This window comes from Argiope bruennichi, chromosome 6, assembly GCF_947563725.1.
Source record: "Argiope bruennichi chromosome 6, qqArgBrue1.1, whole genome shotgun sequence".
Lineage (NCBI taxonomy): Eukaryota > Metazoa > Arthropoda > Arachnida > Araneae > Araneidae > Argiope > Argiope bruennichi.
In genome coordinates, this window is record NC_079156.1 from 112400315 (window position 1) to 112416808 (window position 16494).

Genomic DNA, 16494 nt, shown 5'->3' on the forward strand with positions numbered 1-16494 from the left:
AATACTGGTATTTCAAATTTACATTGATGGGTATATTTAAAATTGAAACATTATTATTTCCATATGAGCTTCAGAAAATGAAAATTGTAATTCATAGAGCGTGCAAGATATTCAAGATTAGGAAGCACTTAAAAATGAGAATTGCTATCATCATTTGGTCTGGTCTCGGATATTGGTTTAAAAGTAAACCATGGAATAAATAATTAATCTTCTTTGTATTCAGTTGTTTGGATTTAATCACAATTTTTTTCCTTTTTCCTCGGTTCTAGCGGGAAAATATTCGAATAATAACATTAAAATTAGTTCATTTCACTTTATTCATTGCTGACCCAGTTTCTAGGCCTCAGCAACGTGCACGTTCAATATTTCAGTTAAGTTAGTTGTAACTGCTACAGGTTTTCTATTTTCATCTCTGCAAACATGGCGGACGCCGATGCTGACTGGGGTATATTATAAGTTAAAAATTATATCTGTAAAATTTGTTAATAATTTTTTTACTTCTTTTGAATGACATCTCTATTTCTTTTGTTTCAGAAAATGAGGATTTCGAGCCCGTGTTAAAAAAGCCAGTAATCTCTGACAAATGGGAAGGTGAAGACGAAGATGATGATGTAAAGGTATGTTTCATTGCTTGTTTATTCAAATTCATATGGTAATGATCACTGACAATACTGTTTATTTAACTGCTTTGATGAAGTGACATTTGAAAAATTATTTTAATGCTTTAGGCTTTTCCGATTTCAGATCTGTCTAATGATGTTATTATTAATGCGCAAATTCAACTTGCACCGCAAATCTTTGTCATATGCTATCCGTCAATTAATAAATTAAGCGTTGTGTGCAAAATTTAATATACCCAAGCAAAAGTTTATTTTGATCTTTACTTTAATCTTAATGCTTGTGAAATTTGATAGTTCAGAATCCATGACTCATGTTTGAAATCAGTGACCCTATAACCTATTACGGTAACAATTTAATCGTGAAAAATATGCCAGATTTGTATTCCGATTTTTTTTTTTTCTTTCTCTTTGTAAACTTAATGTGAGAAATACTTGTTAAACAGTTGATCTTAAAAAATAGATCTCATGCATATTTCATTTCTTTGTCATGAAATGGCATATATTAATTCTGGCCAAATTTCAGTTCTGATTTATTTTGAAAATATTTTTTATTAACTTTTAAGATATGGATGCTCAATAAATTGTAAATGAAGATGTATTTATTCTATTAAATGTATAAGATAGGAAATATTTGAAGGATAAAAAAATGGTAAGGAGATTATCTTTTACCTATAAATTGACAGATGTTGAAATATTAATTTCTACCATATAAATTATTTTATTTTGGCATAAAATTATTAATTGCTTTTATTAAGTTTAATAATTCCTCTTGTAAGAATTTAGGTTTAAATAAAATGAAGGATGAAAGTTTCTATATGATCTACTGGAAATTTATTTGTTTATAAAGATAAATTTTTCTTGTATTAATATTAAAATTGTTTATTACATTTCTAGCTATCATGCTAAAAAATGCTGATAAATTGTATTTTTTTTTCTCTGTATATTTGCATTAAAACAAAGAAATGTCAAAAAGCATTCTCAATTAAAACAAGTATATATAAAAGAATCTTAATTATATGTAAATGTTTTATTTGTTTCATATAAGTTAGAAGTTTTTCTGTCAGACAAAAAACTTGTATTGAAAATGCTTGCAATTTAAATTGAAATGCTGCTCATTATTGTCCAACATGATTTGTTCAGATTTCATGAGTTCTATTTATTATTTCTTAAAGTTCATGATAGATGTCCTTGTCTCTTGGTTTGTCTTTTTTTGATAATAAATACTACAAATATTTGATAGATTAAAAAAAAAATGTTTGAAATAACATTTGCTTTATTCCTATTTAAACTTTGGAAAATAGAACCTTGTATGAGAAATTTAAATTACATTAAAATTCTTTAATTTAAATTTGTTATCTTTAACATTTAAGAAATACTGGAATTAATGAATAAAATGTACTGATGGTGTAATTCTTAAATCCCATTTGAAGTCCCCTAGTAATAGCTTTTCAGATAATTTAGTAACAGAATATAGCTATAATTTAAACATGGCAAAAGTTGCAACTGACCGGTTAAAAATTATCCCAAATAATTTATTTTATTGTTGCTTATTCAGAACCAGTCATTTTACTGTGGTTTATCTAAAATATGCATGTTTAGTGTGGTTTTGGATTATATAAAATATATGATAAACCAAATTCTCTCAAATTGTGGAACAAATATTATATTACATTATTTTTGGTGATATAGTTTTTACATAAAAGATTAAAATGAATGAAAATTGGTAACATTTATTAATATATAGTTTTATAGTACATATTTTTAATATATTCACATATTTTAGGTTCTTATATATAAGATATATGAAAAAGTTTGAAAACTCTTATTATAAATTTAACTTTAATAGTAAATGTCTAAATTTTCAATTACATCTAAATTATTTGTCCTAAATAAAAATACATTTAAAATTTTAAAAAAGAGCTCTATGTTTTCAGTTGTTAAGAATTAAAGGGTTTTTTTTGGGGGGGGGGTTACAAGTATTTAAAATATTTTATATGAAATGTTAAATTGTTATAACTAGCATGTTGAAATCCATTCTTGCCTATTAAATTTTGTTTGAAATAATTTTGTAAATGAAGCTACTTGAATTTCTTGTCATTTTCAAAATTGGTCATGATCTCGTAATTGAAGATTTTGTGATTGTAAAGTTGTATAGGTCATATACAAACTTACAATTACTGAAAACTTCATTTTGTAAAAATAAAAATTCTGTATTGAATTTTGAGTGGCTTTTTCAAGCTTATCAGTTTCCATTTTTAATAATTAAAAATTCCTCTTTGTGACAAGTTATTTTTTGTGTAAAGATTTTTCCACTTTTTCATTTATTATTATTACTTTTTACTATAGGATAACTGGGACGATGAAGAAGAAGAAGGAAAAGAAGAAAAACCTGAACAAAACAGTAAGTTTGAAATGAGCAATCACTTTAATTTGAATTTAACTTTTTCATGGTTGTGTATAAATTAAGTTGCAATATTTGGCTCGATTAGACATGTACTGCTTTTGATATGATTGTTACAAAATAAATAAGTAAATAATAAGAATGTGAATTGAAATTTTATAGTTTCTTGTCATTCTAGTTTTAAAAGTTATTTATCCATTGAGATTGCTGAGTTAAAGAGTTATCTTAACCAAACAGGATGTGGCCCACTATGATACTGGAACTGTAACAATTCCTTCATCCTTTTTTTTTTTTTTTTTTTGATATTGTTCATGAATTTAGTATTTTTTAAAAATTTATTTTTCTTTAGTAATACCATTTTTGAGAAATTTTATGTTATTTTGCTTTAAATTAAGCTTTTCAGATCTGTAAAATATCTTTATTGTGTAGTACATTTTAGTATAAAAAAAGCATTTGATTATACCATCCTGAACGAATTTAGCTCTCTGCCCAAGGAATTCGGGAGTATATCCTACCATATATCACATGTGTTCTTTAAAATTATTAGTTGTCTTATTGTAAGTTCATATACTTATTTAATATAATTAAACCTCGTGCAATATATAAAGAGTAAGTGTTTAAGAAAATACTATATTACTACCAAAATTCATAATTTGCTTTTAATACAAATAACAAACTAGACTGGAAAAAACTCATTTAGTGCTGTGTGACCGAAGATTATTTATTTCCTAACCATAAAGATGAAATTTCTTAACAATTCTTATCATCAGTTTAATTCTTGCATGAATTTAAATTTGAAGTTATTTTAATCACGTAAAGTCATTGAACATTAATCATTTTAACTTGGGACATCTATTTCTGTAAGATGACTATTTTCTATTTCTGTAATATGACTATTATTTAATTATTTTCTCAAATCTATAGACCTTTTTTTACTATGATTTCAGAATTTAAATAATTTTTTTCATAGGTAGTAAGTAAACATGTGTTATAATTTTTTTTTTTTTAGTTGAGCAATTAATGGTTTAAATTAATGCAGAAAAATGACAGTGATCTGACTCATTCACCCTTTTCTTACTATTTGTTTATAAATGTGACAATTCAAGGTTTCATTGAGTAACTGAGAAATTCATTTATATTTATTGTGCTTAGCATTATTTTGTATTTTTTTCTCCTATACTTGAATACAATGTTGATCCCAATGTGTTATGCCCGCACATAAAAATATATATGATCATGATTTAAGTGTAGATGTTTAGAATTTACTTGTAAAGAAAAAGCTCGGATAAATGCAACATTATTTCATATTTATACAATTTAGACCATGGGAATCAATTTTTAGAAATTTGAAATTTCTTTCTTAAAACCTGTCATATTCAAGTAATGATGCAGTCTAAATAAGAAAACTGACAGTGTGGGGAAAGGCATTCAGAGCTTATATAGTTTCAGAAAGGAATTTTTCCTAAATTTTTGTTGGCATAGTATTTATTTTTGTCACATGTATGAAGCATCAATATCAAAAATGCGTACAATTCAGAAGTTAAAGTGAAATTTGAATTAATGTGATTAGAAAATAAGTTGCTGATATAATGTAGCTGCCTCTGGATTCAATTACCTAGCAAATAAGACATATCACCAAGATTATTGCATTATGTATAATGATGGATGCAATCCTAACATCATCAAGTAGAACTAGGGGCTGCATGATTGTATTATGTATAATGATGGAGTTTGAGGCAATCCTAACATCATGAAGTAAAATCAGGGTCTGCTATATTATGTAAGTGCTAAAAATAATTGTTTTAAGAGCACAGATCAATTGGAATTATTCCATATATATTGAGAGATGAGAGTTTTTGCACACTTACAAAAAAATAAAAATGGTTCTGCAGGCTGGATTTGTGTTATAAAAATAGATCTAAAAACCAAATAGAAAAATTCTTTTATATGATTCCTAAGTAGACAAAATAAAATAAAAGCAATTTTAGACAGTTACATTACATTTTTGGTATTCAGCTAACTTTTTACTTTGCTGTTAACTGTCTTGTTGACTATGTAATTCATTTTTTAAAAATTTGTTTCTATTATCTTATAATTTGCAAATATGACACATTTCCACAGAAGAGTGAATTTCAGCATTTTTGAAATTAAATTGTATCATTCTTGAGCTCGGTTAATTTTCATTTAACTAATAATCCTAGAATATTTTTAATATCTTAAACATTTATTTTTATGAATTTATTCATTTTATTGTCCAGTCATTCATACTTATTTTACTTTTCAGTATTTCTTTTTAGTACAATTCATCATTTTATGAAATCCATTATTATTTTTTTCAAGTCAATGTCATGTCTGAATTTACAAAATATCTTCAGTTTATTTCCTTTGAATACATACTGTGGTGGTTTGGAAAATGACACAGTTGATTGTAGAAAGCATCATGTCCGTTGATCTGTCTAATATGTTGTATTGCCCTTTAATTCAGCCAAATATGTACATTTACAGAATGTTCAAGTCAGTTTAAAGGACTCCATATATAAAAAATTACATGGAGTAATATGGATAAAAAAAAATACAAAATTCATATCCACACAACTGATTGTGGAAGGTAAATTTTAAATTTAAAAAATCTTATCTAATCATCAAAAATATACTTTTGTGTCCTTTAATTGTTAATCAGTTACTTAAAATCTCCCATTTTTAGGACATCTGTCTAATTCAGCCTATTTTCTATATAAATTCAGCTTGCACTGCCACTCTTGCCCTCTGCGGAAAAAATGTGAATTCTTCCCTTTTTATAAATTGATTTTTTTTTATTTGAATAGTTTATATATGAAATGGTATTCTGTTTATCCCACTGCTTAAAAGTTTGTAATTGAATCTTAATCACCAATACTTTAATTATGATCATCTAGTGTACATCATCTAGAAATAGAATATATGATGTCTATATTGCTCAGTTTTGAATATTTTTATTATCAAATTTGTTGATTTTAAAGAATCTGAGGTACATAAATTTTAATCTAATTTATGTATGATTATTAAAGAGTGTATGTTTTAACATAGAAAAAAAAGGATTTTTTAAAAACAAATTTTGCATTTTTTTGGAATTTCCTTTTTTTTAAAAATAAAATTTTGAGTAGAAAAAAAAAATTAATAATAAAATACAAATATTTTCACTTCAAATTGTTTGCTAAAAAAGTGACAAAAAATTATTAAGAGTTTTATTTTGGAAAAGGGTGAGCATTTTATTTAGTAAAGGTTAAATAAAATGTATGTTATTTATACTAAGCTGACAGTACTTTATTAAGACTCATGTGACATTTGAATTCATTGTTTAAATTTATTATTTTATCTATTACTTGGCATATAAGTTAAATTCCTTTATATACTTTAAGATTATTTATAACTAATTTCAAATCATTAGATTTGTATTGCTTTTCCTTTTTCTTAATTTTATAATTACAGTTATCTGTACATTGGCTAGCACAGCAATTGCAGATAAATAAATTCTATTGATAATCTGTAGAATGTACAAAAATGGGTGCATATCAACATGAAAATGCTTTTGAAATCTTTATTTACAGCTGGGTATTTATTAGCACAATTATGGCTTAATAAACAATTGATTTCTATACATAGAATTTCTTGATTTACTTTTTATGCGTATGAATTCAGTCTTAAGTTGGGTGTGTTTTAAAATGTATATATTTTTTTCAAATCAACATTATGGAATCAATTACTAATGATAATTCAGCATTACTGTATATTGATTGTATTGAAGTTATTAATGCTTTTTTTTCTCTTCATATAAATGCCTCAAATAGTACATTTTTTCTTTAAATCACTTATTTTGTCTGATGTATGTCAAGTTTCATAAATCTGAAGCATAGTAAATTGAAATTGTATTGTTCTGGAAAACAATGCTTCTGGCTTGGGCTTTATGATATATAAGGTTCTATATCTTAAAGCCCAAGATATAAATAAATATATGTATTTATATAGAAAATAAATAAGTTTATTTTATTTATTTTCTAGTGGTTGCTGTACAGGCTAAGAAAAAGAAATCTTTAGCTCAAATAATAGCAGAAAAAGAAGAGAAAAAGAGAAAAGAAATGGAGGAGAAAATGAAACTGGTAATTATAATTTCTGTTTGGTGTTGCATCTAGGATAAACAAGATGATTAATGGCATCTTGATGTGGTGTACAAATCTTCAATTTCAAATAATACTGAAATTCTTGGTGATTCCTAGAAATGAACCATTTAAAAAATTTGTAAAATACAAGTTAGCAGTGATATATTATGCCTATCAAAGCAAAAGTGTTGATAATAGTACTTGTTCATCTTAATAAATATTTAATAAAGTAGTTAATTATAGGAAGTTTTTTTAATTTTTTTTATTCCTTTAAAAAACATAAAATTGCATTTGTAGAAGGTGAGTGAGTAATTATGAGAAATTGTGTGAACAGTAATGTTACATACCCTCCAACAGCTGCAGAATTTTCCATAGTTGCTACAGGAATTAGGGAAAAACTATAAAATTTCAGATATATAATAAAAAAATTTTGGTTAACTGGAAAAAAGCATATATACAAAAAATTGCAAAATACACTTAAAAAAATCTTTTTCCTGAATCTTCAGCTCATAGCAATGCAGATAGTGAAAGTATTTTTAGCATGACTGTGGGTAGAGAGGAAATGGAAGCTTATTCTATCAGGAATACAAAACTTCTGGGTTGCTTCTCATAATAAAAATAAATATGGTAATTTGTTATGCTGTTAAATTGACCAATGATAACTTAAGAAAAGCAAAAATGCTATCTACTTAATAAAAAAAATTGTAAATATCTAATAAATTGTTGATCAACAAAATTTTGTGTTGTTAAAAAAAATATTTTGTGTGTTTAGTCATGATAAATGTTTTAAATAATTTTGAATACTATTTGTTTTAACATGTTAGAATTCTTTGGAAATATCTATTCTGCAATAATTTGTTGACATTATGTTGTGTGTAATATATCAGGAAGAAATGCTACTGATGACTAGGTAACCAATGTTAGAAAGTATGATGTTATTTGAAAGCAATTATGATTTTTTTTGTATTTAGTTTGCTATTGCAAACAATTTCTGAGCAAATATATAAAATTTCACTTTTAATCCATTGCACAATAATTGCTTATAATGCAATAGTATGTTAGAAAAATGGGGGGGGGGGTCATAACATTTTTCTGTAACACTATGTCAAAATCTTTATTTTAATGACGGTTTCCCATTTCTGTTGCTCCATGTTTTGTGCAGAACTAGAGTTATATATAAACTATACAAGCTATGATTTAAGCCCTTACTTTCATTGATAATGGGAGGGGATAAAAATTGTCCTAGTAAGAACTATCATATATTCTAATAATCTGCTATGATATTTGAAAATTAAAGTATAGTGCAAATATCTTTCTATTTATCAATGTATATGTGTTATCAATTGCTATGCTAAACATATCCAAGCTTTAAAAACAGTTCTCATTTGTTTTACAGTTAGAAGTAAATAAGAAAGAATTAACGCCAGAAGAAAGGGTGGCGCACAAACTGAAGCAACAAAAACTCCAAGAAGAGGCTGATCTACAACTAGCAAAAGAGACATTTGGTTAGTTTTCTTCTGACTTTGTATACTTAAAAAACAAATGTGTCACATAAGGACTATGTTTTCTGCTGTTGAAGTGCTTTGTTATATTTAATATTCATGTATGTAAGTATCATTCATATGTAAACTCATTAAAATCTTTTTTCTACTAATGTGGTTCTGTGTCAAATTATTAATACAAAAGTTTAGTAAATTTTTAAGGAAGTGTGGGACATTCAACACAAGCACTTCTTCAGCAAAAGCACTGTCTTTGCCAAAATTATATTATCGTTTACTTGATTAATGTAACTGTTTCTCAGGTATTAAAACTTTTATACATTTTCTTTATAAATACTCGATTATGAATACTTATTTACCTTTTCAAACTATCATAAAATCTGAAGAAATCTTTCTTCTAACATTCATTTCCAGGAAACTACAAATAAATTTTTTCTAAATTTGTTTATAATAAAATTTACTGTTTTTCACAAAATATTAAAATTTTAATTTAAAAATATCCAAAGAACATACCAGTTATATTATCTAAGGTTTTTCAAAATGTAAAGTTATCTAAAGGTGACATTGAAAAAAAAATCTGTTTAATAAGGAAATGAAGAAGTACACATTATTACAATATTGAATTGATTTTTAAAAATTCAGTATTAAAAAAAGTTAATCAAATACTAGTTTGAATTATTATATTTCAATTTTATTTTAAACTATTTTTGCTAAAAAAATAATCAGTGAAATTCAAAGTTCATACAAATTTTGTTTAGGTTGATTGATACCTGTTTACTTTTAATCAAATGTTCACATGTTCAATCACATGTTTTTTTTTTTTTTTTTCAAATTTTTGTTGCAAAACGAAAATAATTTGCAATATTAAAAAAAAATGTTTTACAAATAAATTTATGGTTGTAATTTACATATTTATACTCATAAGTTTTTGAGTTAATGAAGGCAAGTTTCATGCGATTAAAATTTCTAACCATAATCAAATTGAAATGGAATGAATAATTCATTGATTAAGTTATGGACATTTCAATAGCATGTTCAATAGACATGCATTTCAGCCCCCTTTTGAACTAATCTGTCACTGTATTAATCATTTGTCAATAATTTCTCTCGTGTCCCATTCAGTCATCTAATGTGCAATGGGTAGTTGGGTTGTTAATTAGAAAGAAAAGAAAATTGTAACTAAATGGCAAATTCCACAGAAAAAAGAGAATTTTTCTCTTAATATAAAATCCTGTTGCAACAAGTTTTTCATTTTCTCTTTAGCCCCCCTCACACGCACTCTCCACAAATGCGCTATATTGTGAATAAATTTTTTTTTACTATCTAATTAAATAAATTATTCTGATCTGGAGTATATTTGATTCATCCCTGTTTGATATTCATTGTATTATACTATGGAATTTTTTTATTATTATTAAGTTCATTTAATAATTTATATTTTAAATTATTTTAAGAGGAATGCAAATTACAGAGTGGGAAAAGGACACAGATTATTTGAGTTATTTTTATAAACTTATTAAAATGTTCATTTTGAACTTGGATTGTTTTTACCAAATTACTATGCATCTACAATAGCATATTTTATTTGGTATATCTACAATTGCATACCTTTAGTACCAATTTACAATTGAAAAGCTTATATTAATGGATGCCATTCTTTAATTGGTTAGTAATGTGATTTTTTTTACTACACTTGCATCATCTTTCAATAGAAAATATGCAAGTCATGTGTTTGGTATGTTTATACAAAGCTTATACTCATAAATATATAAACTTGGTAAAAATTTAATGAGTTACTTTTTCATTTCTTTTCAATTACAAAAGCTTGCATATAAAAAAAAATCATCAATAGTGATGGGTTATTCGAAATACTCGGATATGTTAAAAGTCAAGATCTGTGGCAAAGGATTAATTTTAATACTTTTTCATTAATTTAATATATTTTCATTCTATTAACATTGTATCCGATAGTCTGGTATTGTAAACTTATTCAAAATTTCTTGGATTTGTAATAACTGAATCTTCCATTAACCTGTATTAATTTAAAGGATATTTAGCAGACAATGGACAACTAATCAGAACAGTTGGTGTTATACATCTCTTGAACTTTCAAATTCTAACATTGGAATTTTTATTTACTAACAAACAATAATTATTTAAATTTGCTGATTGATATATTGTTTGATATTGATGATAAAATTTTACAATATTGAAACTTCATGGTATTAAGGATACATTCTTCAAATTTAATATATTCCAGCAAATTAATTTATTTCTGTTTTAGATGAAGGTTTGTGTAACATTCCAGATTTTAAAAGATAGGGGGAAGGGGGGTATGAAAACAATAAATTGTTTTCAAAGAGGCAAATTTAAAAAGCTTTTTGATAGTATAGATAGTCTATTCTTTTGTTGATAATGAAATTTAGTTCTCAAAATTATGAGGATTCTTATAAAAGCAATTTTCCTATTGATTATGTTATAGATATGAATTCTTAGCTTTTGTATCTGAATATATGTTTGAGGAAGCAAATTAGCATTTAAATTTTAAGTTAATGCATTATTTTGTTAATTTCCATAAGTTGGTATTCATCACAGAAATAATCCCGATTTGAGAAAATTTAATCTCATTTTGAAAAACACTTAATTTTTTTATATATCAGTTAGTGTGTTAAGGAATTGATTTTAATATTTAAGAGTATAATTAAAATACCTGTGATTGCTTATATTTGAATTGGTAAGTGAGCTGTAATTATTTTGTGGAATTATGTTTTCTACATGAAGAAGTTACAAATTTTTTATATAAAGAGGAAACATGACATGACTTCTGTAAAATGCTCCTCTCTATTTTCATGATATTAGGAGTCATTTATATTTATCTGTTTTTTCCCCCTTCCTTTGTAAAAAGAGCTAGCGATCAAACATATGGCAATACATTTAAATAAGAGATAGGTCTACAGAATGAAATAAAATAAATCAGATAATTTTTAAAAATATAATCATTAAGTAAAATTTTCATTAAGTGAGTTGGAGTGACCCCCATGTTCTGTGCCCTTTGTGACATAGAGCATAGAAATCAGATATAGCATTTCTACAATCTGGTTGTGCAGAACATGAAATTTTTTTTCAAACTGTGCTGAGAGTACTTACTCACTTTACATCTCAGGTATCTAAGACAACTATTGGAAAGCCAGTAACAGCAAATCATTTTATTTTAAAGGTCAACTTAAAAAAGTTTTGCTGTTTACTGTATCTTAAGTCTATCTCTAATAGAATTTGGTTCTTTATTGAAAATATTTCTATAATTATGATTTTTTATTTAGCTTGATTGTAATATTTGGCCTTAATTAAATTTCTAACTGAAGGTAGGTAGTGTTTACGTGCTGGAAAAATAAACAGTACAAGTGTGATTCTTTTCAGTTTTTAAATTATCTCTGTAACAATTATATATTTATACTTTTAACTATTTAAGGAAGGGTGGTCTGCTACATAAATTCATGCATCCTTTCTTGATTTTTCTTAATTTAAGAGTTACATTTCTTACAAATTTTATACAATTATTTGTTGCAAAACTGCTTGAAGTAATTATCAAGTATAACCTAACTTAATTGAACCATTAAATTCATTTTACTTTCTTAGAGTTGTATCATACTGGTGGCAGATTAGATTCATCATTGAAATACCTTGAAGTCAAAACTTAATTTCATTTAAGTCTTGTTTATGCAAAATTTGATTGTGGATCAAATACTCTCATGCTGATCTAGTGTGTATCCATATAGTCCTTTATTGTTATTTATATCTATTATCTAATTACCATTTAAAATTGTCTCCATCTTTTCTGCAATATACTCAGAAATAAATAACAAACTAATCAAATTCCAAAAAAACTCTTAATTTTGAAAAAAAAAAAAAAAGATTTAGTAAGATTTCTAAAATTAAAAAAAAAATAAATAAATAAAGATCTTTTCTAGCAGATTCCTAAGGTTAAAAAAATTTGTATATAACGAGTTACTATGAAGGGGGGGGGATGTTTATTTTATAGGTTAGCATAACGTTATAATAATTCTTAATTTCTCTTAACATAAAGGTTGTTGTGCAAACATTTGATTCATTTATGTGCATGAAATTAGTTTGATGTATTACTGCTCTCTATGTAAGAATTTTGTTGAATGCATACATTCAATATGTATAAGTAATATTTAATAGTAATATTTTCATTTTTCTCCTATCATGCAATGCTATTCAGTATTACTTCATTTCTACATTTTTTCGTATTCTTGTTAAAATTTTTAGAATGAATATTTTTATTACAGAGCAAAATCTTTATTGTAAATTAGTATTGTAAAATAACTTTTTTTTTTCTTTTTTCATTTCTTAGGTGTAACAACAGACACAGTCACAAGTATAGACCAAATGAATCCTTCTTCAAAAGAAGATTTCGATAATTATAGGAAACTTCTTGTAGAAAAAATTACACAGAGTGAGGTAATCATGCTCTTCAGCCTTAAAGTTTCCAAACCTTTGCCAAAACTATCAAAATGTTATTTATTTTGTTATCATTTTTATTAACTTTTTTATATTGTTAATTATTTTGTTTTTATTCATATTTAATCAAATTTAATTTTTTTTTTCGTATTTGTAATAAAAGTGTTTTTTTTTTTTTCTTCTTCTTCTCCCTGTAGAGCTCACCACATTTTATTATTTTCCTGGAAGATCTATGTAGAGACCTATGTATAAATCGTAAGAACTTTTTTTATTATTATTGCCAATTTCTGCTAGTGAATTTTAACTTGAATAAAAATTAATCCAATCAATTTATGTAAAGTATTTTGCTAATATGTTTTTTTTCTCTCTTTCAGTTTCCCCAGATGATATAAAGAAAATAACAAGCGCTCTTAATGCATTAGCTAACGAAAAAGTAAAAGCTCAAAAGGTAAATTTTATTTACGTTTAAAAATATGATAGTTCTGTGCAATATTTTTTTTTTCTTTTCTCATGTATAGCTCTAATATTTGCTTGTTGGAATACTTATAATATAAATAAAGTATCTACAGTTTCTATAATTTACATTTGCTGCTATAAAATAATTTGCTTTATGCAAAATGTGAAGCTTCCTTTACTTTATAAGCACAAATTAATTTCCTCACTGCCCAAACTAAAGAGATTGCAGCAATTTTTTAAAAGTTGAAAATACCAAAATCGAAATAATAGTGACATAAAATTACCCCCCCCCCCCCAACCTCCTAAAAGTGTTTTTTTTTTTTTTTTTTTTTTTTTTTTTAAGGATTAACAATTTAAAAGTTGTTTTTAAAAATAAAGATTATTTCTAAATTTTTTCCATCATCTCAAAAATAAAGCAATAAACAAATTTCAAAATGATAATACCTTTTATTTAAATATTCTATTGTTTTAGCATATGCTGATTGAAAATTAATAAGAAGTTTGGGAAAATATGGCTTTTTAGGAAAAGCACACCTGTCAAGCATGTTTTATATAACTGCATAAATGAAATGTATCTTGTCTTATATACAAGACATAAGTTTTTAGCAAATAATTGTCAAAAATTTTCATTCATTGTTATCAAATACAGATTATATTCTAAGAGTTGGAATTATTTGATAATCTGCCAAATTATTCTAAATCAATAGAAATATCAAAGTTTATTTTTGAGGAATGCTGTTTGATTGAAAATGCTTGTATTTAGAATAAATTTGTTCTTTATTAAATTTTTCCTCCTAAAGGTGTTATACTAAATTGAACAAGTTTCTGTACATAATTATTTGTTTCACTTATGAATTTTAATTTTTCTTTCAGGCTAAAGCTGGCAAAAAGAAGTCTTCTAAAAAGGCATCTCTAAATATAGGTAGAGATGACTTTACAATAGTAGATTACGCAGATGAATTTGAAGACTGCATTTGATTCTCTATTATCTATTTAACTGTTAATAGTAGAGTTATCTGTCTCTCAAAAAACTGTGCTTGTAAATTTTCAATAAATTTGTAAAAAATCTGATCTTAATAAAAATGTCTTTCATTAGATTATAGTATAAGCATGTGTACAATAAACTTACTAGTTTCAATGCTTTTAATTAGAAGAGTTAAAAAAGTGCAAATTATGATAATTTTTATTAACTTCATTAGTATTATTGGAAGAGCAATTAATTTAGAGAATTATTATTCCATTTTATTATATTAAGTTCTAAAAATTATTTAAAGCAACATTGTAGTCCTAGGACATATGATTTTTAAGAAGTTATTTTAAATGAAGCTAATTTGATGAATAATAAGGTATTTTTGATTAATTTTTTAAAAATTAAGAATTTATATTTAATTAATTTTGAATTATAGAACTTAGGTCTTTATTTTTAAAAGCAGATAATACTGGTATTTACCTGCTGAGGCATTTCTTTTTCAGAAATTTTTTTAAAGAATATTAAGTCTTTCTTTCAAATAGTTGTACATTTGGCATGCATTGACTATATTAGAAAATATTTCATTGCCATCCCCCAAGATGTCAAAAAAAAAAAAAAAAAAAAAAAAAGACTTCTGTCAATCCTTTTTAAATTTTTAATTGGGAGAAATCGGTGATTAAGACTTACTTTAAAATGAGATGGGAAGAGGGGGGGGTATTCTGTTTGGTTGTTTAAAAAAATTAGAAATTTCACAGAAGTTATCTTTATATAGGTTAGGCTATATAGGCTAAAAATCAATCTAACAGGGAAACTATGATTTGCTCAACATTGACAGATGTTTTTGAAAACAGAACAACAAATGTAGTGTTGCATCTTCTTTGTTCTCAATACGCTAATATCAATTTATGAGTGATATTTTTATATAAATAATCCACAAAACACTTCTTATACAAAAGAAATAATAAATTTGTAAAAATATTTCCAAACAAAGTGTGAGTTTGATTCTGAGTTTTTAATAATGCTTTGACAAAAGAGTATAAAAATTTTAATAGTTTAAATATGTACGCCGTCTTAATCAGATATCAATTATATTGGCACTTTCTTTAAAAAGTATCAGTAAGTTGTATTTTTAATCTTTTCATACATGAAATTTTTTTTAATATCTTATGTCAATCATTGGTATTTATTTAATAATGAAGAAGAAATTATGTGTTGGAACTTTATAGAAGAGATCATTACACCAGAAATGCTAAATTCAGCATAAATATATTTTGGTAGATAAAGATCTGCACCTTGGAATGATTTTTAAACCTTTTTAATAAAATTACCTTGATTTAAAAATTGTGAGAGATTTTGGTATATTTTTATATATTTAATCATGCGATGCTCTTCCATTTTTGAAAGCTAAGGGAAAAGGATTCTATTTAATATGATTATAGCTTATATGAAGATTAAGAAAGTATAGTGCTGTGAAAGTTAGGAGACATAATTAGACCAAAATATTTTTAAATGCTACGATGCCTTGGGTATTAAGATGGTTTATAAACATACTGAGCATAAGTCTATTAAATGGGCACAGTTTCAAATTCTGTCAAAATTTGTTGCTTAAAAATATTTTCTTGAATGAATCAAGTCATACATGAGATTGAATTGAAAGTAAATACAACCAATATTCTTTTTAAACCAGTTGGTTGCCAAAATAAGTATAGGTATGCCTAGTTCAATATATATATAGGTATGAAGTATTTATTTTTTAAAGTTAAGTTTCAAGAAACTAGTTAAAACGTTTTTTTAATTCATCTAAATAAAACCTTGTGAAATAAGAAATTACTTTTATTTGAAAATATGTTAAAAAAATATGATTATGCATTTTGGATACTTAAAATCAATGATCATTCTGTATCAATTTCAATAACTTTCAGAAAATGAT

The 16494-nt window shown here is 25.3% G+C and overlaps 1 protein-coding gene across 1 annotated transcript; it reads left to right on the top strand.

The window, feature by feature from the left end:
- The first annotated feature begins 335 nt into the window (after positions 1–335).
- On the top strand, positions 336–14665 carry LOC129971734 (eukaryotic translation initiation factor 3 subunit J-like). The gene is made up of 9 exons (XM_056085711.1): positions 336–445; positions 535–617; positions 2967–3021; positions 7060–7157; positions 8554–8662; positions 13032–13138; positions 13336–13393; positions 13513–13586; positions 14468–14665. The coding sequence occupies exons 1-9, from the start codon at positions 421–423 to the stop codon at positions 14570–14572; spliced, it is 714 nt and encodes a 237-aa protein (XP_055941686.1). The 5' UTR covers positions 336–420; the 3' UTR covers positions 14573–14665.
- The last annotated feature ends 1829 nt before the right edge of the window (positions 14666–16494 follow it).